This window comes from Pygocentrus nattereri, chromosome 7 (assembly GCF_015220715.1).
Source record: "Pygocentrus nattereri isolate fPygNat1 chromosome 7, fPygNat1.pri, whole genome shotgun sequence".
NCBI lineage: Eukaryota > Metazoa > Chordata > Actinopteri > Characiformes > Serrasalmidae > Pygocentrus > Pygocentrus nattereri.
This window is the reverse complement of record NC_051217.1, coordinates 38,212,188-38,239,056: the sequence shown is the minus strand read 5'-3', so window position 1 is coordinate 38,239,056 and position 26,869 is coordinate 38,212,188. Positions and strand designations below refer to the sequence as shown.

The 26,869-nt window shown below is 40.9% G+C and overlaps 1 protein-coding gene across 3 annotated transcripts in view; it reads right to left on the bottom strand.

The window, feature by feature from the left end:
- Positions 1 to 26,869, bottom strand: part of veph1 (ventricular zone expressed PH domain-containing 1) — a 177,810-nt gene that overhangs the window by 81,552 nt on the left and 69,389 nt on the right. For all 3 annotated transcript variants that reach the window (XM_037539969.1, XM_037539971.1, XM_037539970.1), the window contains exons 5-6: positions 22,402 to 22,565; positions 9,831 to 10,040 (exon numbers count right to left, since the gene is read on the bottom strand). In XM_037539969.1, the coding sequence (XP_037395866.1) occupies positions 9,831 to 10,040; positions 22,402 to 22,565 (374 nt within the window). The remainder of the gene's footprint in view (positions 1 to 9,830; positions 10,041 to 22,401; positions 22,566 to 26,869) is intronic.

The following is a 26,869-nucleotide window of genomic DNA, read 5'->3' as shown; positions in this document are numbered from 1 at the left end:
CTGACGCACAACTTGTGTCACAATCGGCCCCTCCCACTCCTCCAAAAGCTTGTGTTTCAGTCTTCCATGTGCGTCTGTTAACATGTGCTTCTTTGTTTGGTTTCCTCCCGGTTCTGCCCCCTTGTTTCTTGACTCCACCCTTGATTGTTCCCACTTGTTTTCCACCTGTGTCTTGTGAACCCTTGTTATCCCTGTTGTATTTAAGCCCTGTTTTCCTTAGTCTAGTGCTGGTCTTCGATTGATTTGTTTAAGGTGTTGGATATTGTTTGGTGTGTTTCTCCATTGTGTTTATCCTGTGTTCCTCGTTATGTCTGTTTCCCGCTCTATCCCTGTTGGCTCCCTGAACCTGGACTGTTTCGACCCTGATTATGGATTTACCCTCAATAAATCTCGTTTTTCTCAGCACTTGCTTCTGCCTCATCGCTCCGCGTTACAGTAAGACTGGCTTGCTTTGTATGATTGTATGTCATTAGCATAGACATCACCTCAAGGCAAGCAAATGTAAAAGCAAAGGCCTTGAAACTGAACCTTGTGGGACACCATAAGAAATGTTACAATTTTTTGATAATTTCCCAGACAAACCAAGCACTGTTTGTTCATTAATATGATTTACATAATCCTAAAAGTTTGCCTGAAGAGTCCTACCAAATTTTCAAGATGGTGAATTAAAATCTTGTCATCAACGGTTTTGAAGAGTTATAGTTCTTGAAGAGTTATAGTTCTTTTCCCTTTACATGGTAGGATATGAATTAATGATTTTTCATTACATCATGCAGTACAGGTGTCTAGCATTATTTTCAGCTTTTTCTTTTAATTTGCCACCCATCTGTACACCAAATAAGATTGAATGCAACATGAAAAGTGAATCCAGTTGAAATTAGAATGATGGAGATGCCTGATTGGCTGGAACTTTGTCCTTTATGAAGAAAAAAAATCACAGATTCTTAGACATAAACTGGGAAATAAAAAAGAGATCCAGTAGATTATGTTCAGAAAAAAACACCATAACCCAATATTTACAATGTAGCTTCACATTTCCGAAATTTTCAATTGGAGCCTATTGGCCAGACCTCAATCTGTTGGTCAAACAAAACACAAATAAAATTGAAATATGTCAGCTAGGCCTGTCTCCTTATTACAGTGCTCTAACGTGACAGGAGATCTGTTTCAACATAAATCAGACTCTCTCCACACACTTAGAATCCAATCTTTAATTAGTGTTGTTGTTCTGCTTTAGGATGGATCTGAAATACAATAAAACTGATGTGTCTGAACCTGACAGTCCAGTCACTTTAACATTAGGCCTTCAATTAAAGCACAGCCTTCTAAATTAAGGTTAGACAGACTGTAAATAACAAAGAAAAAAGGGACATAAATACCTAAAAGCATAGTTTAAAAACGATTTGTGGAGAAAAGGAGTTTATTTGACCTTCATAAGTTTGAATTTACCAACATGTGATTTTTGGGGCTGGTCCATCACCTGGCCGCTGGGCCAATTGCAATATGTTAGCTGGGCTGTGGAACGTGTCACTTTGATGTTTGTTTTCTTGGTCAACACCTCTCGGGGTAGAAATGATGACCAGGGCCAAGACGAGATCTGCCAAGATTAGTTTAGCAGAAATAATAATAATAGTGCTTTACAGACAGATGACAAAGTTTAATAGTAAAAGAAGAAATCAGCGGAAAGTATTATCATTGCTCAATAACAATACTTAATTAAAGTGACGTTTTCAAATGTTTCTTAAACATGCGACTATTTAATACAAGGTGGTATTAAAGTCCCATGACTTAAAGGCATTATAACAAAAAGAGTTGACATTTTCTACATTGTATGGTTTTTATCTGCAGATCTAAGATTAAATGTTGGAAGATAAACTTACACAGAGGTTATAAAGCAATTTAGAGCTTTAAAAAGTAGCATTAGAACCTTTAAATCATAAATGATACAGGTTGCCAGTTCAGTTCCTCGAACTGGGAGTGATATGAGCTCTGTTTTATATTCTTGTTAGGATTTGTGCTGCTACTTTCCTTGAGTTGTAAAGGATGAATTTATTTTTTCTTAGGAAACCCAGTAAGAAAATCTTACAATGCAGCCTTCTCTGAACTCTGGTACCAAGAATTAGTACTTCATTTTTTTTCTTGATTGTTGCGACATCCACTAAGAATTATCTGACACATTAGTAAGTCTGTTTAATTGTTTTAAGAAGGAACAGACATAGATAATTGCATGTCATCACAACAAAGCAAAGGCCCTAAAAGTGAACCTTGTGGGACTCCGCAAGAAATGTTAATATGTTCTGTTGAGTGATTTCCCAGTGAAACCAAGAAATCTGTTCATTAAATGTGATTTAAACCATTCTAAAACTGTTCCTGAGAGGCCTAACACAGTTTTCAAGGTGGAAGATCAGTGGCAAAAGGACAATACAGATATAAAACAAGTACAAAGAAACACAGATAACTATCAGCACTAAGGTCTAGTCCAGATCTAGAGTGGGCAGAGAGAGACCCACAGCATAAAAGACCAGTAATGACTGAAAATAAACCATGTTTTCTTTCAAGCTTCTTTTCCTAAGAGAGAACATGTTTCGCAATTATGAGGTCCTGCTGGAGCTGGCTTTCTCCAGACTCCACATGTCTTCTGAAACAACAAGCGACTCGAAAATGGCCAGAGCTATTGACTGATTTATTGTTATTCACGCTGTGGTTTACAGCAGACTGCTGTGATGACTAACAGAAGTAAACTACCAGTTGCGCAAGAGATGTGTGCATTCCCCATTGAAGAAGACGCAGGAATGCCGCTGGCTGTCTCATGTCGAAGAATCCACAGTTTTTACGATTCAGGGCTCATTAGGCTATGCTTAAAGATATAGTGCTTGCAAAGGGAGAAGTAAACATTGTCAAATGCCATGGGATTGTGTTTGTCTTCTCTGGCTTCCATGGAGGGATGAGGTAGGAATGCTGCCATCTCTGACGGATCAGACTGGAGACTCTCAGCATGCGGCTCTACCCAGGGGAAGATGAGCAATTTGGCCTGTCACTAGTAATCATCCCACAATTAACATCCAATGATGGTCCAAGATATCCACTCCGCCTTTCAGTCAAAAGCTTAGACACACCTACACAAACTTCCTCTACAATTTCCCTTCGGGATCAATGAACTTTGTTCGTTCTTTCTTTCTTTCATTCCTTGTTTCTTTTTGTTCTTTCTTTCTTTTGTTCTTGACTCCATTTCCCACACTGCTTCAGGAGATCACATGACTATGGGCAATCGCCTGCATCACTACCAGCATTCTCATGATTACTGACACACATGTATAGGTTGACCTACTTAGCTAGTATTTAAGCCCGGGCTGTAGACAGAGTCCGTGCGGAGTATTGTTTCTCATTGAGCATACTAAGCGTTCTCTTTATGTCTATGATTCTGTGTTATGACCCTATCTTTTTTTCATCGACTTTGCCTTTGGATTGTTTATTGACTACGATTTTTGTCTTCTCCTTGGATTTTGGTTGCCCCTGGCTTTTCTATGTTCTTTGGTATTCGACCCTCGCCTGTTTTTTGACCCCGATCTTTGCTCTCTGTTATTGGTTTACCTTTTTATCCGCATTCGTCTGACTCCTCTGTCCACGTTACACTTTCTTTCTTTGTTCTATCTATCTATCTATCTATCTATCTATCTATCTATCTATCTATCTATCTATCTATCTATCTATCTATCTATCTATCTATCTATCTCACAAGCAGCTTCATGGGGAGCCACCTGAGATGAATTTCCAACAGTGCTAAAGAAGATTGCCATATCGATGCTGTATGATGTAAGTTAGTGTAAAGAGAACTTAAGTAATCATGGACCAGTGGTATTGACCCATTCAGCAGGAAATGCTCTCATACTGAAAAGGCAACTGGTGCTTTTGTGTAAAAAAAAACCAAAGGAGATTTCGAAGATATGCTGTGAGCTTCTTCACTTCCAAAAATTTGTATCTTGTCAAGTGAAATGATCTTAAATCTAGTTGATATATCCAATATATCTCCTGTTGGGATTGTTGTAAGCTTATTTTAAGATTCTTTAACTTATTTCCAAACTTTTTATACCTGTTTTAAGAAACAGATAACAATTGTCTAGAAATAAGACAAAATAGTAAACCTAAAATTGAAAGAAGTGCATAACTATCACAAAATAAGAAACATTAGATATATGAACTAGGTACTATTTTTTGCACTGTAGTGGCAAGAACATTTCAGTCTTTCAACAAACAAATACAGGTAAGGCACCTCCAGCCAAACGACTGTGTTTGTTCCTGTTTGGCCTGTCAGTGTACTCTGGCCTTTAGAAGCACGAGCTTATAAACAGGTCTTCAAGATTATGAAAGGTGTGCCCAAACTTTTGACCAGAAGTTTACAGTTTAAAATGTTGTAGCTCCCAAGGTGGTTTGATTTTTCTTGAAAGGACTAAATGGCTCTTCTTAACATTTGGGTTGTGACTCCTGATCTAACCTGGCTTTGAATGCAGAGGGTGCTGTTCGGATTTCTCACTCATTCAGTTGTGTGTTTTTGTTATGTGCAGGTCACAGACTGTCCGGACGCTGCACTTCAGTTCTGCCTTTTACGTTACAAATGAAATATTTCGAAAATCGATTTTTGACATTTGTGAATCGATTTAGAATCGTCCACGTCCGCATCACAATGCATCAAGAGATATATCAACAACATTAATGAAGACTTCACCTGCCGAGTTTTTTTTTCTTTCATTTTTTTGGACAACTTTGCTGGAATTTTCAATACAGATCATTATTTATTATTACAGATGAGGAGAGACCATTGTTACCTCATAAATATCAATGTACATGATTCTGTGTAGCTTAACAGTGGACACTAGAGACCGATTTAACATTGCAGATGTTCGTTTTTGACGGTGAGGATTTGCCGTACAGTGTGCTACTGTGATTTATGGTTTGAGCTAACATCAGGCATTCCTGTTCTCCCAGAGGAGTTTGACTAAGGCAGGTTGAGTTGCGCACATGCATAGACTAAAACCTTCGTCTTGATTTAGGGGTTAATGATGTGATGGTCAACATAAGGCTTTGTAAATGTGGCAAAGACCATTCGTCTGGACACTCTCATGTCTCTGTGACAGAATACCGTACTGCCGGAGAGGATAATGCATTTATTTGTTTGAGTTTTGGAAAGATGAGCTGTAAAAGCTATTGAGCAGAACACGTACACATCTGTTATAGGGATAAACTTTTATTGACACTTGAGTGGCTGATACCTCTTTTAAAAGGCTTTTAAACTTTAACTTTATACTTAAGTTAGCTTGCCAAAGTATTCTTTGGTTTATTATTCCACATCTTTTCGTATCATTTTCAGGGGTCACAGTTTTCAAGCTAGAGCCACAAAGCTTCAGCGTCATAGAGCCTATATGGGGCTTCTGCTTTTAGGACTAATCACATGTACGGTTTTCACACAGCATACATTCAAACCATTTTTACGCAGGAAATGAATGACAAAATGTTGAGAAAATTCCACATATGATGTCACAAAGGGCATTTCTCACATTTGGCCCTGCCACATCTTAGCAACCACCTGGAACACCATAGCAATGGCCTAACAATATCTTAGCATCCGCCTGGCATACCAAAGTAGCAACCTAGCAACACCTCATCACCCACCTGTGATACCATGGCAGTGCCCAACAATACCTTAGCACCCACATGGGACACTATTGCAGTGGTCTAGCAGAACCTCAGCACCCACCTGTGATACGATTGCAACTGAGCAATTATATAAGTTTATACATGTTTCCTAGGCACGTTTCCTTATGGTAGCACTTTCTATGAATGTCATGTTTGTTTGCATTGTTATAATGCTATAAATGCATTCATAAGGCATCATAAACATGGTTATAAATATTTATAAAAATGCATTACATTGAATTACACTTTATAGCCATGTTTATTACACATTATGAAATGTTAATATAATGCATTATAAATACTATTAATAACATGTTATACTGTCAGTGCCAAAGAAGTCAGTCCCAGCTTGGAGAGTGTAAAAGACAAAGTTTATTTAAACCCTGAAATTCCCAGTATTGTATTTCTCAGCGCTGTTAGAGCTGCATCTTCAGGGCTTCAGTTGCTCCAAACTGGCTGTCCAGCCTAAAGTTATTGCTAAAATGTGCTTGTAGCCCCTCCCCTGAACCCCCTCTGACATCACACTGAGCATGAAGTTACTGTGATGGCCTGGAGAGCGAAAGTGTAATTTCATTGTAATTTGTTCCATCACTGGTTCTAACGTCAAACACTAGAACCCTTCACTCTGTAACACTACACTACAGTAGAGTAATGCTAATTTCTGCTTGCTTTCTATTGGATATGCAGTGTTAAGTTAGTGCCAGGCTAACGGTGGTGTACATTAACAGTGGGGTACATTAACTTTCCCTCATTGGGTAAAACACTGATGGCAGCACTAGTTTAAACTCTGACGTTTGAAGCCTGTAATGAGCTTTATTGTGTGTGTTTTAGTGTTTCAGTAAATTCTTCAGTGAAACTTGAAGCCTCACTCTTAACACTGGAGGAGGCTTTAGTACAGTACACTTCACTTTACTTAGAGTGGACAAATACAACTTATGAGCTCTTATAATTTGTTATAAACAATACTTATAACACATCATGTTAATAATTCATAACGCATGATAAGCATGGCTATAATGTGTAATGCATTTTTATAATGCATCATAACATTATTAATGCTTTCAAACGTGACATTCATAGAAAGTCTCACCACTTTTTTCTATGATTAACTTTTTCAAACCTACATTAAGGCCTGCCCACATTTGATCGTGCAATTTTTGACAAAAACATGACATTTCTGTAGTTTCCTATACTGTAATAGGAGACTTTCCCTTGAGCCTGGAGCATCACTAATAAACATGGTGAATGAAAACTGAGCTAACTGTATCATGTTAGAAGTAACAATGCAGCAGGCACGAAGACAGGCCGGCACTTTTTTCCAGACATTTTCAGGTTAATAACAAAGAAGTGATCTGTGATGATAATCGTGGCTTGCTAACCCAGTGCTTCTAGATTCAGCAGAATAAAACACATTTCTCTCAGTCCAAGTATTTAGAAGCAGTGATGCCTTAACAACAATGTGCAGTTCAAGCTAGACTGTTGAGGTCAAGTCATGATTTTTGCTTTACTTCATCAATTTTGGTCTCTTCCCTTCCAGCTCAGCTTTTTCTCTTAGCTTGTTTTTGTTCACTCCATTCACTCTCTCCAATCCCATTCTCTCTCTCTCTCTCTCTCTCTCTCTCTCTCTCTCTCTCTCTCTCTCTCTCTCTCTCATTCTCTCTCTCTCTCTCTCTCTCTCTCTCTCTCTCTCTCTCTCTCTCTCTCTCTCTCTCTCGTTCTCTCGCTCTCTCTCTCTCGCTCTCTCTTTCTCTGTGTCTCAGCAGCTCTTCTGCTTATAGGTGTTGACCTAAGCTTCAGGACTGCTTATGCCAGCCTTAGTTAACTTAACTCACTAATCCGTGAAATACAATTCATTAAAAGAGCCACCAGGGTTTAGGAATTTTGGCACTTTGGCAACACACGATCTTTACTTGTAGTTAACACCCTGTTCTCTCTGTCGATATTGTCTATTCTGGGGCTCTTGGATCCAGCTTACTCTTATGGCCTGTTCTAATACACACCAGTCACCCATAACATTAAAACAACCTTCTTGTTTCTTCGCTCATTGTCCATTTTTCAGCTCCACTTTTCATATAGGTGCACTTTGTAGTTCTACAATTACAGTCTGTAGTCCATCTGTTTCTCTGCATACTTTGTTATGCTGTTCTTCAGTGGTCAGGACCTCCACAGGACCACCACAGAGCAGGTACTGTTTGGGTGGTGGCTCATTCTTAGCAAGTGACACTGACGTGGTGGTGGTGTGTTAGTGTGTGTTGTGCTGGTCTGAGTGGATCAGACACAGCAGTGCTGCTGGAGTTTTTAAAGACCTCAGTGTCACTGCTGGACTGAGAATAGTTCACCAACCAAAAACATCCAGCCAACAGCGTCCTGTATGCAGCGTCCTGTGATCACTGATGAAGGACTAGAGGATGACCAACACAAAATGAGCTGTCGTCTCTGACTTTACATCTACAAGGTGGACCGACAAGGTAGTAGTGTCTAATAGAGTGGACAGTGAGTGGACAGAGTGTTTAAAACTCCAGCAGCGCTGCTGTGGCTGATTCACTTGTACCAGCACAACACACACAAAGACACCATCACCACATCAGTGTCACTGCAGCGCTGAGAATGATCCACCACCCAAATAGTAGCTGCTCTGTGGTGGTCTTGTGGGGGTCCTGACCACTGAAGAACTGGGTAACAAAGTATGCAGAGAAACAGATGGACTACAGTCTGTAAATGTAGAATTTTTTAGAAGATTTTACAAAGTTTAGTCTTACATGTCTCATGATGCAAGGAATCCCAACTACCTTTAGAGAGGTTGAGGTCTGGACCTGGGGGTGGTCAGTCCATTGTTCTAACATCAGCCAATTGTTTGGTTTGCAAATTTTCTATTTCTCAGTAAGGGCCTATAGATCTATTCAGACCCATAGCATTGAATTGTCTTTTGGTGGTCTACCAGATCTTGCACGGTTGCGTTTTGAACTCCAATTTTGGAAGATCCTTTTTCCACTTATTTTCCTTTAAATGTTTCCCTTCCTTATGTATATCCAGTCTACTCAAGAATATCTCCTTAAAATGAATAACCTGTAGTACATCACTGGAAAATGTGACTGGAAACTATATAAATGAAATAGGTTCCTGACTTTGACACAGTACTCTACCTAAGGTCTCGTGTTGAAATAACAGAAGCAGACCTCAGATCAGTTCCACTATCTTTTTTCCTTAAAGGAGTTCTAATCCACAGGATGCTGAGATTTTGAGTAATTCTTGACCTACATATCCATGACGTAGGCACATACGTTCAGAACAGATCTACAGTGCCAACCACATTAAAGCAGATTTTATTGAGACTGACAGAGCCTGAAACACAGCAAACATATAAATATTCCCACATTTGTGTTTTGCTCCCATTTGTTTCAGAAATTTTCCAGTCATTAGGATCTCTGGCCTGAGGAGATGCCCAGAACGTTACAAAACTCCAAGAAGACCACAGTGGATAACTTTCTACCTTGAACAGTCAAACAAAGTTTTTAAGATTTTATTGTTATGTTGTGGAAGTTCTGCCAACAATGCTATCAGGGGCTGTAATTCCCCGCGGCATTCGGCATACTGGCTCAGTTAAAGGATCAGGGAGTCTGTCAACTCCCTAAAGTTTATCTACAGAAGCTCCAAACTCTCTGGTGAAACTGCAAACCAAGGTTGGGGTAAGGTTAAGGTGTTAGGTTGCAGTTTTGGACTCTTTGCATGTTTACTCGGGAATTTAATGGTAATTAAGTGGAACGGGTCAAATGCAAGCACAAGCCAGAGTTGAATTCCTCAGAAAGTTTACACCAACTGGTTGGAATGAGTTCTAGTACAGTTCCTGCGTCATTATCAGGGATGGTCATGAACAGCACTCATGTGGGAACAGATACATTTCCTAGAAAGAGAATGATGCCTTGATTGCTTAACTAGCTTACAGTGCACTGACACAATTTGAGGTGGGTGATATTAAACACTAGCACAGTGAAGTGAAGCAGGTAAACTACTGGTAAACTACCATTTGAGGGCTGCAAAGCCTGACCATTACAACACAGGCAACGATCTCGCAGGGCTGGGTAAGGTGTCGGTGAAGTGAGTGCATTACTGTAGGGGAGCTGGTGTGTTTGTGTGCTCACCTCACTGGTCAAGCCCACTGCCCCATGGATCTTAGCCACATGTCCCAGCAGTCCTGGAGTCTGCTGACCAACAGTCCTCAGTGCAGGGAGAAAGGGGGTGAGAGAGGCAGGGCTAGCTTGGGCCATGCCCACCAGCACCATTAGGAGGACATCATTTAATGTGGCATCACTGAGATGACTGATCAGAGATGGCACCAGAGTGGTCAACACCTGGGAGAGGAACAAAAGAAAGAGAAAGAAATTATTCACAGCAGCAAGAATCAGTGAGAAAACACTAACACACTCACACACTAACACTCTCACACACCTCGCTCTCGGGGGTTGAGGAGAGCAGAGGGAGAAAGACGGCAACAGAGGAGAAACATAAAGAGGTGAAAGCTGAGAGTAAAAACACTGTGAGCGCTGTGAGCTGAGCAGGCCTCAGAGTGTGTATGATGGAGTATGTGAGCTCTGTGAGGGTAAGAATAGAAGTTGAGGGGTTGTTTTCTCTTTCTCACTCAAGTCTCATGAGGTCCTGATCTGGCTCTGTACAGTAAAAGCTGTGCTGCGATTGGCTACTTTCAGTGCTGCCCATCCCCTAATGAATTCCTGATTCTTTGCTGTGCTTTTGGAGAAGAGAGAGAGAGAGAGAGAGAGAGAGAGAGAGAGAGATACTGTAGATAGATAGATAGATAGATAGATAGATAGATAGATAGATAGATAGATAGATAGAGAAAAAAGGAAAGACAGAGAGAGAAAAGAGATAGAGACAGAGGGAAGAAGACAGAGAGAAAGACAGATAGAAAGAAAGAGAAAAAAGAGAAAGAAAGGAAAACAGATGGTTGGATGGATGGATAGATGGATAGACTGATAAGTAGACAAACAGCCAAACACAGATAGATAGATAAATAAGACATACAGATAGGTAGGTAGACAGATTGACAAACAAATGGATAGATGGATGGATGGATGGATGGATGGATACAATATATTTCCTAAAGTATTCACTCACCCATCCAAATCATTGAATTCAGGTGCTCCAATCACTTCCATGACCACAGGTGTATAAAACCAAGGCCTGCAGACTGCTTCTACAGACATTAGTGAAAGAATGGGTGGCTCTCAGGAGCTCAGTGAATTCCAGTATGGTACCGTGATCGGATGCCACCTGTGCAACAAGTCCAGTTGTGAAATTTCCTCGCTAATAAATATTCCACCGTCAACTGTCAGTGGTATTATAACAAAGTGGAAGCGACTAGGAACGACAGCAACTCAGATACAAAGTGGTAGGACACGTAAAATGAGAGCGGGGTCAGAGGATGCAGAGGCGTATAGTGGGTTTCCATGACTGAGCAGCTGCATCCAAGCCTTCATCACCAAACGCAAAGCGTTGAATGCAGTGGTGTAAAGCGCCGCCACTGGACTCTAGAGGAGCAGAGACGTGTTCTCTGGAGTGACGAATCACACTTCTCCGTCTGGCAATGCGATGGACGAGTCTTGGTTTGGGGGTTGCCAGGAGAACAGTACTTCTCTCACTGCATTGTGCCAAGTGTAAAGTTTGGTGGAGGGGGGATTATGATGTGGGGCTGTTTTCAGGAGTTGGGCTCGACCCCTTAGTTCCAGTGAAAGGAACTCTTAATGCTTCAGCACCAAGAGATTTTGGACAATTTCATGCTCCCAACTTTGTGGGAACAGTTTGGAGATGGCCCCTTACCGTTCTAACATGACTGCACACCAGTGCACAAAGCAAGGTCCATAAAGATGTGGATGAGCCAGTTTGGTATGGAAGAACTTGATTGGCCTGCAGAGAGTCCTGAGCTCAATCCAATAGAACACCTTTGGAATGAATTAAAGTAGAGACTGCGAGCCAGGCCTTCTCATCCAACATCAGTGTCTGACCTTACAAATGCGCTTCAGGAAGAATGGTCAAAAATTCCCATGAACACACTCTTAAACCTTGTGAAAAGCCTTCCCAGAAAAGTTGAAACTGTTATAGCTGCAGAGGGTGGGCCGACATCATATTAAACCCTATGGATTAAGAATGGGATCTCACTCAATTTCATATGCGTGTGAAGGCAGATGAGCAAATACTATTGGAAATATAGGGTAGACAGACAGACGCACAGACAGACAGACACACAGACAGACAGACTGCAATGGGTGGCCGAAACACCTGACCTCAATCATTATGAGGATAATCCACACACTTTTGGCCACACAATGTAAGTACACTTTCTTCTTGACTGTGAAAAATTCTGTCAAAAATGAAATCCATAAAAAGCCACCAGGCAAATTCTTAGTTGTTTACGACTCTGCAGATTCATTCATACCTGACGCAGGCAGCTGACTCATAGGTCAGACAGAGAAACTCACAGACGCATCTACTTCTGATAAGACTTAATGACATCACTGAGAGAGACAGCTTAAGGTTAAGAAAATCTCTTAGTCGAGAGCGTCAGAAGAGCCCGAGAGGGTAAAGAGGGGGAATGTAGCAGGACAAAGCCAAAAGAAAAGGAGTGGGGAGGGAGAGAGATAGGGCAAAGGGACAGAGATGGGGTGAGAGACAAATGGTTTAGCTCGTTGTGGGGACCAAATGTCCAGAAGATGACGGGAAATATACTTCATATATTATATATATTTATATACACTGATCAAGCATAACATTATGACCACCTCCTTGTTTCTACACTTATTGTCCATTTTATCAGCTCCACTTACTCTATAGCTGCACTTTGTAGTTCTACAGTTACAGACTGTAGCCCTGTTTCTGTTTCTCTGATACTTTGTTAGCCCCTCTTTACCCTGTTCTTCAGTGGTCAGGACCCCCATGGACCCTCACAGAGCAGGTACTATTTGGGTGGTGGATCATTCTCAGCACTGCAGTTACACCGACGTGGTGGTGGTGTGTTAATGTGTGTTGCACTGATCTGAGTGGATCAGACACAGCAGTGCTGTTCCTTTACTGAGAAACGGTTTATATATATATATATAGATCACACACAAACCCTGACTTAACCTAGCAAAGCAGTATTTAGCTACAGTCACACTGGAGGACATGGAAACTCCCCAGAAAGACAAGAATACAAGCTTGTACTAGTGTGTGTTTGTGTTATGTCTGGTGGAACCGGGTTCTTGCTGACATGGGGAGCATGACCGTGAGCTTTCATTAATGAGCAGAATGTGAGAAACTCTGGCTGCCTCTCAATCATCCCTGTTCCGGTCTACAGGTTGCAAGCTGCCTGGGTCTATTACCCAGCTGACACTGTTCCTTTACTGACAAACATCAATTCTCTAGTGTTTCCTCTGCCTTTTACTCTCCACAGTGCATATACAGCATGTCTCCACTGTTCTAACGAAATCTTGCCTCTCAGAAATGGTCATTTTAACCCTTTCCTGCATAGCGTTGACATATGGCAACAATTGCTTTGTTTGCTTTTTGCCTGACTACAATATAAAAATCTACTTTTCTTTCCTTTGAGAAACTGAAGGTCTTCTAAATAACATGGTATGCTTTTATCTGACTGCATGCCTTCCTGTTCCTGCAAAAAATCACATGGTGGGGTCCAGTGTCTCAAGTCATCTCAAAGGGTATATGAAATTCAATATTTAAGTTCAAGAAAAGTAAGTTCAAGAAAGAAGTATTAAACACATCTCACAGGAAGTTTCATTTCCCACAGGAAGACATTTCTTTATCAGAAATAAAACCAGTTAACACTAATAAAACCAGTAACACACTCTGGGTGTTACAAAACAATAAAATATCATGGTTGTCACATGGCAACAAGCAACAGCATGAGACAATGCAACCGCAATGTGTAAAGCATATCGCTGTTGTCAGAACAAAATCTTGTATCTCCAAAATGGTAACTTTACAGGAGAAAGAAAAAACATACGTTACTTTTCATGTAAGTCAATGGAACCAGATTTTTTTCCAGGTCATTTTGTGCCGCTTCTTTTTGTTCATTCATCTTGAAATTTACACACGTTGTAAAGGGCAACAGGCATTTTTAAATCATATTAAAAACTGAAAAACATCAAAAATGGAGGTACAAGATTTTCTTCCAACAATAGCGATATAATACGAGTAAATGAATAAACTGCCAATGGGCACAATGGCATTGCAGTGCTTTGAGCACAGAGGGTAACTGTTCCAGTGGCATTTCCAAACTGTTCAGTTCCAGACTCAACCCATTTTTTCGGCACTCTTAGCTAACCTGATTGGTTCTATGTTTACGTCACTATTGTGCCGCTGCATCCTGCCGTGTTATTTCAAACTTGAAAACAATCAAAAAAGTTCATTTCGATCACACGGACAGCAAGTAAATGAAAGCGGTGCACGATTTCAAACCCACCACTCAATAAACGTCCAATTCTCAATATTAAATGGCGATGATAACCAGGAGAGAGTAGCTGGCTAGCGTTAGCTTAGCTCACCACAGAACAGATTCAATTCTGACTAAGAAAAGCTTTACTGACACAAATGTAGACGACAGTGACTCAGCTCCGAGGAAGCGAAGTCGAGAGGATGATTTTAGAGGGACAGAAAGCTGAAATTAAACCTGTTCTCTGATGTCTGGAGCTGGACTGGCTAAGCTAACACTAACTGGATCCTCTCTTCTAGTTAACATAGCATAGCTGAAGAGATCCAAACACCCCAGCGCAGGGTCCATTCGACAAACTGGTGCTCTGCTATTACAAGTATAGAAGAAAGACTGATTGATGGTGGAGTGACAGAAAGCCGAAATCAAAGCTGTAATATTTTGTTTTAAGCTGTGGCCTGCTAGGCTACACTAACGTGAGTTTACAGTGCCTTGCACCACAGTACAGACCCACCACAGTACAGGCCCACCACAGTACAGGCCCACTTCTAGCAAACCGAAGATTAAAAAGACCCATCCATCCATCATCTTCCGCTTCTCCGGGGTTCAGGTCACGGGGGCAGCATCCTAAGCAATGAGGCCCAGACCTCCCTTTCCCCAGCCACTTCCACTTGCTCCCCGGGGGGGATTCCGAGGCGCTCTCAGGCCAGCTGGGCGATATAGTCACACCAGCGTGTCCTGGGTCTTCCCCGGGGTCTCCTCCCGGGTGGACTTGCCTGTGACACCTCCCGAGGGAGGCACCCAGGAGGCATCCTAACCAGATGCCCGGACCACCTCAGCTGACTCCTCTCAACATGGAGAAGCAGTGGCTCTACTCCGAGTCGCTCCCGGATGACCGAACTTCTCACCCTATCTCTAAGGGAGAGTCCAGACACCCTGCGGAGGAAACTCATTTCGGCCGCTTGTATTCGCGATCTTATTCTTTCGGTCATTAACCAAAGCTCATGACCATAGGTGAGGGTGGGAACGTAGATCGACCAGTAAATCGAGAGCCTTGCCTTATGGCTCAGCTCTTTCTTTACCACAACAGACCGGTAAAGAGCTCGCATCACTGCTGACCCAGCACCAATCCACCTGTCAATCTCCCGCTCCCTTGTACCATCACTCCGTGAACAAGACCCCGAGATGCTTAAACTCCTCCACTCGAGGCAAGAGCCTATCCCCGACCCAGAGAGGGCTCTCCACCCTTTAAAAAGACCCGTTTAGAGGATAAAGACTCGAATCTGAAAGCACAAGTTTGAATGACTGCTGATGTGACAGAAAGATAAAAATAAAAATAAGGGGCAGGTGATGCTAATGCTATTATATCTAGTTATCCTGTTACAGGCTAAACCCACTGCAATCCAGGCTGTTTCACTAACAGATTGTCGGGACCAAAGTGTGAAAATGATGTGAAAAAACGTTACCAATTAATTAAAATCAAATCAAAGTTTTACTTTTCATTTAATCTGTTTTCTAATTTGAAAAGAGTAGCAAAGTAAAAGAATTGGAAAAGCGTTCTTGCAAAAGTTAAAGAAAAGTGAAAAATCAATCTTGCAAAAAAATCAGATGAAAAAACCAAACTTCAGCCGCAGGTCCGGTTCGAAGGGAAGAAAAGGCCTCTTTATTAGTTCCAATGTGACAAGTTGGCGGCCGAAAGCCAAAATGTACAGACACTACAAAAAGCATAAATTTATACCACTTATGAGCGAAGCCATCACCCCTCCCTGGGGTGAGAAGGGTGAGATCATCGCTCCACCTATTCTTGATACATCCTGAAATCACCAATCAATAGAACTGTTTTTCTAGCTTTCTTAGGAACCCTTGTTTCCTCTATTTTATATAATTCCCTTATCCTGGCACATGAGGTCATCTTAGCCAAGTGTTGGGTGCTCTCCTCATTAGTTTTGATTGATGGGCCGGTTTCTACCGGTTCTTATCTATTTTGCTCACTAACGACAGGCTTGTTTTTCGCTGAATGGGCAACACTTCTCACGGCTCCTAGGCCAGGTGCACTCACTGTCAAAGATCTCTTTCATAGCCTATACTATCTGTTCATGGAGCGGAAAATCCATATTTGGAAGTTTTTGGCCTGCTGTTCCGGTCCCTGTCTGCCTGCCTCAGTTAAATGCTTATAGGCCTGTTTTATGCTGAGTTTTATGCTCATAACTCCGTCTTTAATCATTTCTAAGGTAATGATTATTACAAAATGTTTATTAAAAGGTGATTTAAGGACATATTTCTTCAAAAATCCCACAAGATGCTCAAATAACACCTTACTAGATGATAAAAAAGATGAGCGCACACTCAGAGAGACTGGAGCTGGAGTGACAGATGGAATCAAACCCATTGGTTGCGGGTAGTGTGTGCATGGCTATTAGCCTGTTAGCAGTTAGCCACTCATTTGTGTAGTTTTCTTCAGTATTTCCTGGTTCTGATTTAGCAGTATAACAGATGGAAGAAGAAAACATAACTGGTCTCACCAGTCCAGCATGGAAAGGCCTGGTACGGCCCTGAGAACCATTTTTCTGTATTCATTAAACATCTAGTTACACAGTTAGTTGTTCAGCACATGTTGGTTTACTTTCACTGGAAGCAATTCAGATTGCAGTGTCATCGTCACATGCTGTTGCCATATGGCAACAAAAACGCAACATACCCCCATAAAAATATGATTTCCATTAATGTTGCCATTTTCAGTCACAACATCACAACTTTTTCTGTCCACAATTACTGCACTATTCATGCAGTAAAGGATTAAAGGAGAAGATAATCTGTTGCTCATTCAACACAGTATGTTGAAAGATGTACAGGGTGAGTCAAAAGTCAAAAATTTTTATTTCATTTTATTTTTTATTTTATTATGGACTTTTATCTCTGGGGTCATCTCAAACAAATTGTGTATGCTGAGAAACTCCGCAGCAAACCCCTCATCGTGGAGGCTTGTGGCAGCATAAAAAATAAAGTGAAATAAAACAGTGTCCTGTGACTTTTGACTCACCCTGTATGCTCTAGCAGTGCCCTAGTTTAACTGAAGTGTATGTGGAAATGCTCGGATGCTCTCCCAAGGGTCCAGGAAAAGCAGCATGCCGATCCATATCGGAATCCCGAATGGAATGCAGGCGTCATCAGAAAACAGCGCTGAAAATGGATGCGGTTGCGCGATCCGCAGATGCACAAGCTTGCGCAAACTGAAATCCAAGAAAATAAGCCAGGAGGATCAAAGAGGGGAAGTTTTAATGAGTCATTCTGGTTTTACGGCAGCGAAAGTGTGACAGATTGTTAGAGGGAAAAAGAAAAAAATAGAGTTCCAGTCAAAGATGTGGACACATGTAGGCAATGTTGTTCATCTAAATGAATAAACGTATGAACAAGTAAATCAAATAACTAAATAACTTACAGTGAATACGTTATTTGCCATGTAATAAAGTTATGAGCATGGCATCTCTCAGTTTCAGCACAAAATTTAGTGTTCTCTGACTACAATACCCAGCATGCATTATGTAGATGTACCACTCAAGCATTAGGAATCACTGATGCCTAATTAATCTGAAAGCCACTGATCTTTACACTAATATATACCTTTATGCTGTCAGTTGGAAAAAGGTAACAAGTTCATTAATGTGTTCAATCAAACTGGGTTAAAACGTTAAAAAGTTCTAGCTGGCTTGCTTCTCTAATCGGAAGCTACTGAAGAACGAAGTCCAATTTACATTTACGGCACTTGGCTGACGCTCTTATCCAGAGCGACTTACAATTTGATAATTTTACACAGGTAGGTGATGTTAGGAGTCTTGCCCAAGGACTCTTATTGGTATAGTGTAGTGATTGAACCCCAGTCTACAGTGTAGAAGGTAGAGGTGTTAACCACTACACTATCCCAACCACCATTTCATGCAAACATGAAGTTTACTGCTCATTTTCAATTACATGAGCTGTTGGTTAATTTTAAGAAATCTGTCACTATCAAAGGGGAATTATTAATTTGATCAGCATAATAAAATGTATGAGATGTAAATAAAACTATTAAGAGTGGTGTGAGGTGAAATGATTCATCAGATTTGGTGATAGAACCTAGAAGTCACAGTGTAAACAACGCAAAAATAATTTTATTTACTGTCGAAAACCACAACTGAACCTACATGAGCCTTCTGAGTTTTCACATGTAATGATGATGGTAACATAGTGGAAAATCAAAAAAATTAAACAAACAAACAAATAAAATCTTTGGGGGCTATTTTGCTGTACATCACCCTGCATGCATTTCTCAGGCCAGACTAGATTATAAAATCACATTTCAGGCCAAAAACCTTCTCAAAACTATGATAAAACATTGTCTCAGACATCGGGCAGTTAAATGCCATTAAATGCTTTGGACATCTGGTACCCATCACCACCACTGTAAACAATTCAGACTTGATAAGTCTCCCTACAATGAAGCATTTCACATCAAACCAGCCTGAATCATTGTTTATATCTTGACCATTTAGATGTGTTTTTAAGTTTGGGCAAATTCCTGTTTATGTTGATTTGGCAAGTTAACATTTCAAATGTGGAATTTCGTGAAGCACCAAAAGAGAATCAAAGAGCTCAATTGCCAAGCAGCTGTAAAGTATGACAAAACAGGTTGCCTGACAAATTGATTTCAGAAAAAAGTTGCAGATGTTATATGACTCCTGTTCCGTGGACAGAAATAAATGACTAGGGGTGACAAGCTTTCGTTTTAATAAAGTGACAAAAACATAAGAAATGATTAGTCAGTAATGAAATAATTAGTTCCCTTTGCTCTCCTGCACTGGTCAACGCAAACAAGTTCAACAGATGAAAAGACTGGCTGTTTGGAGCCATTTCCTGACCTCTATGAGGGATATCACATGACATTGAACTAAATATGGGGAGGGTATAGCAAAGCGACAGCAGTAGAAAGGAAAGTCCCTACTAACACGCTAAAACCATCTGTAGCCAGTTTTGAAATAATGAAAAAATCTGAAGTGACGGTGCAAAATAGAAAAAATAATGGAATTCGTTTCATGCATGATCAGCCATTCTCTTTTGTTGAGGATGTTGGGTTGCACGTCATATAATGTAGCCTAAGTACAGTATTCATTTTAAGAGGGTTATTTTGTGTAAATGCTTTTAGTTTGTAAGTAAAATGGTCAATCACACTTACTGTGAAAAAGGATAACTTATTTTTCAGAGTCGGAGAATCTGCTGCAAAGCTTTTGTTTCCACAAAAAGATGTGAAACCTTGCAAAAATATGCCAACCTCTTAGCGTTCGAGGTTTATTACATACTAAGGCTTATTATTCATTCAACTACATGGACCTCTACCTTCAAGACACAACAAATTGGGAATTCTAATGGTAAACGTTTTACATTTATGGCATTCGGCTGACGCTCTTATCCAGATACAATTTTACATTTTTTACACAGGTAGGCGAAGGTGGTGTTAGGAGTCTTGCCCAAGGACTCTAATTGAACCCCAGTCTACAGCGCAGAAGACAGAGGTGTTACCCACTACACTACACCAAATACTACTAGACACTGCTGTGAAAGGTGAGTAGGCAATTTTACAACAGATGCATCAACTCACAAATTTTCACTTGTCTCTTTAAAGACATGGTCATGCTTACATGCTTAAAATATGTTTCTAAGACAAATATAAATAGTGAAGGAGATGCTCAAGTCTGTTGGAAAAGCATCTCAAAACTACAAAAACAGCTACCCTGAAGAATCTAAAGCAAAGGATAGTGTTAATATGTTTAACCCTGTTTTGGTCACTTCATAATTCCATATGTGTAATTTCATAGTGCTGATGTTCTGATGTCTTCACTATTATTCTATAACGAGGGGTCACAACCCAAAGAAGAGCCATTTTGTCCGTTCAGTAAAAATCAAACCACCTTGGGAGCCCCAATATTTTTTATATCCATTTATTTAAGATCTTAAGTTATACTTTTTTAATCCCACAAATGGGGAAATTCCACCTCTGTATTTATCCCACATGTATGTGAAGTGAAACACCACATACACACTAGTGAATACACACACACTAGGGGGCAGTGAGCACACTTGCCCGGAGCGGTGGGCAGCTCTATCCACGGTGCCCACGGTGCAATTGGGGGTGTCTTGCTCAAGGACACCTCAGTCATGGACTGTCGGTACTGGGGATCGAACCGGCAACCTTCTGGTCATAGGGCCAGTTCCCCAACCCCAGCTTGGCTGTAAATATGTCTCCATTTGAGCTGGTGCACTAGTACAAGCAAAAAATATAAACAAAAACACGGATGAACTTTTCTCTGCTTTAAGCTTTAGCTCAGCTATAGCTGCTATTCTCACATCTCCAGCAGGAAACTTTTCCGCAAAATTGGAATAGTTTCTTGTAAAATATCTCTCAATGCTAAAGGCTGAAATTTTCCCGTTCCACCTCAAATAGTGCCAGAGGTGCCAGAATGCCGCCGTGCCATTTAAGGTGGAACAGGAAAATTTAAACAAGACGCTGGACAATGGGAAGCTGACTTCAACCTTGCAATCTTTTAATGTCTTGTTGCAGATTAAATGTATCAGGAAACCAGCCGGAGTGCTTATGAATACAAATAAGTCAATTTGTCTAAATTATCAATGTTCATCTTAGGTCTTTGCCTTTTCGTTAGCTACTAGCTAGGCCAGTTTCTTATCTGCGTTGCTATGGCGACCAGTAGTCTGCATGCCAATGTTCAGAGTTAGATTGGTGAATTAGCAGTTCTACATTAACACCACTGTTTGTTAAAACTGTGTTCAATGATCAGCAGAGCCTTGTTTTACTGCAAAGGATGATAATTTTATGTATACATAAAAAATCTAATTCCGCTATGGAGTCACAACAGGGCAGTAAAAGAGCCGCATGTTGGCGACCCCTGTTCTAAAATGATGACAGTACTGGAAAACAGTGAAAATGAGGAAATCCACACTTCTGTTGAGTACTATATAGAAAAGTCTGCATCTGTTCCAATCCTTCCTCTCCCCAACTCCCTTTGCACTCAGCATGGCAGGGGTTTTCGATGACTAATGGCTTTTTCGGACTGCTCAACTTTTCCGTCACTGTTATTTTTAACACCACAGAGTTGATATCGCCAGATGTGTCAATCAATCTTTCACTAAGCTACATGACCGCCTGTTTGACCCTATTTTCCTGTGGTTCCAGCTCATTAAAAGGCTCTCACTCTCTTGTTCGGCCACTCTCTCGCTGACTTCTACACTTTTCCTTTTGTTGCTCCCACCCAAAACACCTGACCTTTTAACACACACCTGCTTTCTGCTCATTACAGCACACGTCCACACCCACTGAGAGAACCCAAAATGAGTGCCAACACTTTTACTTTTGCACGCACATGTACAAAAATCTGGTCCCGTGAGGTAAATAATGACTTTTTGCCAAAAGATGCAGCTGGATTTATTAAAATAATAGAGTTTGATGTACAATATAAACACTGTTTATAAGGTATCACCAGTCCATCATGTTACAAGTCCTAACACACCACCACCATGTCAGTGTTACTGCAGTGCTGAGAATCATCCACCATCCAAATGGTGCCTACTCTGTGAGGGTCCATGGGGGTCCTGACTACTGAAGAACAGGGTAAAAGGGGGCTCAGAGTATCAGAGAAACAGATGGACTACAGTCTGTAATCATAGAACTACAAAGTGCACCTATACAGTAAGTGGAGCTGATAAAATGGACAATGAGCGAAGAAACAAGGAGGTGGTCATAATGTTACGCCTGATTGGTGTATATGGAAGCTAAGCTCCAGAACTCAATTCATTGTTTTTGTGGTGTCACAAAAAAAAACCCCAACTCATTTACATATACCCACTAGTGCAGCCTATAGTAGTTTAGCCCAGCCCATTCATGGTGAAATTATAAGCAGTCTTTCAGCCAAGAGGCACAATACAGCACAGCCAATCAGAACAGAGCTCATTTAAATATATCTGTCTTAAAGACACAGTAAGGTGTAAGTTTTTTTTTTTTTTTTTTTTGCAATACTGAAGTTAAGATGAGATGTAAAAAAGAAAACATGTGCTCATGTATATGAGTGCTTACCTTACTGGTCAGGCCCATGACCCCACAGCCACTTCCTTCAGGAGCCCTGGCCCACAGTCCTCAGTGTGGGTTCTCACACATGCAGGTTTTGATAACAATGGTTCCCAAAATGACAAGAAAACCAAACCCATCGCCCACATACACATGCACTTACCAGTGGTTGTTGTTCGGAGATCATTTGGAGCAGTCGGAGTAGGTGCTGTCTGTTGGCTGGGTCAAGCTCAGGCATCATGGCCCCCAGTTCCCGGATGTGCTGGTGGATGGGCTCTGGCTGCAGAGGATAAACTGAGGGGAGGACGCGAAGCAGCATGGTGTTACCTGGCAACCAAAACAACAAATGTTCAAAAAAATGATTTTTTTTGTATGTATTCTATATGAAACAATTTCCTGGTGATTCACAGTGGTGCAAGTAGTCTTTCTAGTATTAGCACTTTATCCAAATTAATCCATTACTGGAAATCTAAGACCATATATCAAAATTCCCCAGTTACTCATGTGAACAGATGGTCAAGGTTTTTTTTTTGTACTTTCAAGGAAAGTTTAGGTCACTGCAAATGTAATTGTATGGAACAGTGACCGGAACGACAGGAATGACCTCCAGCATTGGGCTGGTCCGGAAGAAATCGATATTATTCGCTCTGAGAGATTGGGGCTTGGTTCATTATGTGCAAATGTCAAAACAATACTTTTCTTGTTGGTGTTCTTTGTTTCCTCATTCATTTATTTGGTTGGAAACGTCCAGCCAAGGTGTCATATGCAATGCAAATGGTTCCGCTAGCACAAAAAAAAAGGACAATTTTTGGGGAGAGAGCAAAAGCAATGCCTTGAAACTTGATATGTTTTACAAAATACTTAGCTCATACTTCAGAGTTTGTACAACCCCATTTCCAAAAAAGTTGGGACATATTACAAATACAACAATATAATATAAAATATTTTTATGTATTTTATTTTTTATTTTGTAATAAAATATTACAAAGACAACATCTCAAATGTTGAAACTGAGGAATTTTATTGATTTTTTGAAAAATATGTGCCCATTTTGAATTTGATGCCAAAAACACGTTCCGAAAAAGTTGGGAATGTTTACCACTGTGTTTCTTCTTTTAACAACGCTGTGTTTGAGAACTGAGGAGACACTGCTGTAGTTTTGAAAGTGAAATGTTTTTCCATTTTTGTTTGATATAGAATTTCAGCTACTTGACAGTTCAGGGGCTCATTTGTCATATTTTTCATTTCATAATGTGCCAATTGTTACCAGGGGGTGGCAGGTCTGGACTGCAGGCAGGTCAGTTTAGCACCCGGACTCTTTTAATACGGAGTTGTTGTAATATATAAAGAATATGGTTTAAAGTCATCTTGCTGAAATAATCAAGGACTTCCCTGAAAAAGACGTCGTCTGGATGGCAGCATACGTTGCCAAAACATATACTCCACTCGTACCAGTGCAACATACACCAACACACCACCACCAGGAACTAGGGGGCTAATAAAGTATGTAGAGAAACAGATGGATGACAGTTTATAACTGTAGGACTACAAAGTGCTCCTATATGGAAATGGAGAGCGAAGGTAGACACAATGAGATGTTTTTAATTAAGCGGAGGGCCAATGTAAGCACATTTTTACAAATAAAAGCATTAGTACAGCTGTTAGAAGATTTGCAAGAAAAAGTCACATGTTCTAAACAAAGAAGTCTGTCTCAGTATCCACAACAGTACTTTGACAAAAAAGAGAGCTTTTAATTATGCCTGGCTAGACTGGCAAGAACATTCAGTCAAAAAAGATGCAGCTTTCTGTTTATAATTAAGACTGTTATATCCCTGTGATCAACATGCGAAGAGGCTGGGCTCTATGCCCCTCTATTTAGAGTGTACCCCAAAACAACCAGCAGACTAGAAGCACCTCTTCACCTCTAAACTCAAACCATGGTTCCTCTGGCCAAACCCCCTTCATCCCTCAACAACTCCATTTCATCTGGGAACAATCCCGAGCTTCCTATAGGTGACTATGAGCGCAGAAACAGGAGGTCTATTTGTAGTCCGGACACAACAAGATTCCACTGGAGCAGGCTGGAATAACAAACACGTGTGGGAACAGGAAGGCTACGGAGCCATTAAAGCTGAAGGCTCCAGAGGGTGAGGTCTACCCAGTCCAGGAAAAGCATCAGGAGAAAGGTCCCACACAAATTAGTGACCTCTCAAGCACAGCAAGAGTGTTTCCATTTATGGCCAGTATCTGTCAAACTTCTCAGCTTTTTTGTTCCATATCTCATCAAACACAAATTGATCCTGGAGACGCTTTGCTACTTTAGTCCAAGGTCTCACATCTTTGCCGTTTAACTCTTGCCAAGTTGTAATGTGGGGCACAGCTATTTTTATACCAGCGGAGAAGCAGGACAACCAATAATTTCCTTCACCTGTGGGCTACATCACCCAGTGCGTCATTGGTTTACGGGAAAGTCTTGGAACGCATTTTGCAAGAGACACTTTTGACAGAATGTCGGATGATTTCTTTCGGCGAGAACACAAAGCCTTGGCTGTGGAGTTGGGGTGCTCGTTTTTGGCCTCTTACACAACAGGGCTGTTGCTCATGATGAACGGTGAAGCAATGGCACCAAAACAAAACATCAGTCAGAGAGACACAAAAGAACATGACCGGACTCGCCATACCACCTCCTCCCTATCTGCATCCTGGCAGTCCATCTAACAGTTGGAGTCTGACTGGTCCTCCGGCACCCATAAACCCCCCAGCTACAGGTGCCCACCTGTATCCACACGTGGAACATGATTATTACTGGTTATATAACGGATATTAAAACACAAAGACAGATACAACTCATTCCTTGCACCAGAGATCCATGACAAATGGAGCCAAACAATTCAATGGGCACAAACAACAGAAAAGGCAGTAATGTATGGGAAGTACTATTGGACCTTCAGTCGACAGCCGCTATTAGCAAACATGAACGATTAACGATTCTTCCAAGACCAAACTTGGCATAAGTGATGCTAAAACATGTTTTGTTGAGTTCTTTGCCAACATCCAAATTGTCTTTTCTTTCCAAAATGGAAACAAAAAGTGTCTGAAGAGTTTTTGCACAAGTTGCCTTGTGAAAGGCTTTGCAGTAAAACAAACATCTTGGAACTCCGGGCCAAAAAGTAATCTTGAGTGATGAACAATAGAGCACAAAATCCAAGCGTAATCATTCTGAGATGGTGCAGGATGTATACAACATGTTCCATATAGATGCTGAGGGGCAAGCTGAGGGGGGAATCTTTGTGGCCCAAAGGACGGCAAGCTTGATGCTCTGTTTCTCTTGCTGTTTCCAATCAGATCTTCTGCTTCTGGAGTGGATAAAATCCCCTATATATCCCTTACGAAATTAGACAGAGTTCAGCATCTAATGCAATCCATAAGCCAGTTGTTCCCTACTCTGCCCTGCACCTTTTAGTTTCTCCTGCTCTAATATACCCACTTCAGCTCAAGTGGGGCTTGGTAATTAGCTGATTAGGGATCAGAAGTGTCAGAGAAGGGACAACACGAACATATTGAGGGAAAGGGTCCAGGATGAGTGCTGTATCTTTAAATGGGGTTCAAGAACACTCAGGGATAGATATCTGCACATGCTGATGTGCAGCCTGATGGAAAAGCCAATGTACGCCAAGGTACTCAAACGGGAAATAACAGAAAAAAAAAGGAATTTGTTTCCAGTACACTCTTAAATAAAATGGTTCAATGGTTCTTTAGTCAAGAAAATAGTTCTGTATAGAAACATTAACTAAGGAGAACAGAGTGAAGGACATAGCACCTCCACACTCCACACATTCCCCACAGGTTCAGGTTCACCCCAAATCTTTTCACCGAAAATAAGCAAAGGCCAAGAAATCTGAGGTTGAAATTATGGGTCCCAACCCCAAACCCCAACACCACACAAGGGTTAATAAAAGATTCTCCTATAAGCATTCTTTAGCAACAAAAATGGTTTGACATGGAACCCTGAACACTCGCAGGACCTTTTGTATGATTAAAAGTTTCTTTGCATCATGAGAAGGTTCTTCAGAAGGATTGAGAATGTGCTGTATATGGTTCTATATAGTACCTTTTTACTTTGCTTTACTTTTTACAGAACCTTTGTACAGAACCATATACATAAACCTTTTCATGATGCCAAGAATGGTTTAATCATGCAAAGGGTTCTGTGAAGATAAAGAACCATCTTTTTTGGAGGGATATAACCTCACATAGCAAGTATAACTACAGTTTTACAGGATCAATCTACAGACATCCACCATCTATACGTATATATATATATATATATATATATATATATACTCCATATCTCCAATCTGGGAAGTACCCAGTTCCGGATCCAGCTTGCTCCAGGACAAACTAAGGACAAGCACCCGGGAAATCGAGCACTACCATAAGTTAATGTACTGATATCCCTGAACAAAACATCATCACATCACAGCATGAGAAGCCAGACTTAACTCAGCCTTCTTCCCCAACCTATTAGCACTCCATGACAATCTGTTAATATGGAGCTTTGATGAAGATGCCTCATCCATCTGCCCTCCCCTCTGACACTAACATAAACACACGCTCCAGATGTTGAAGGT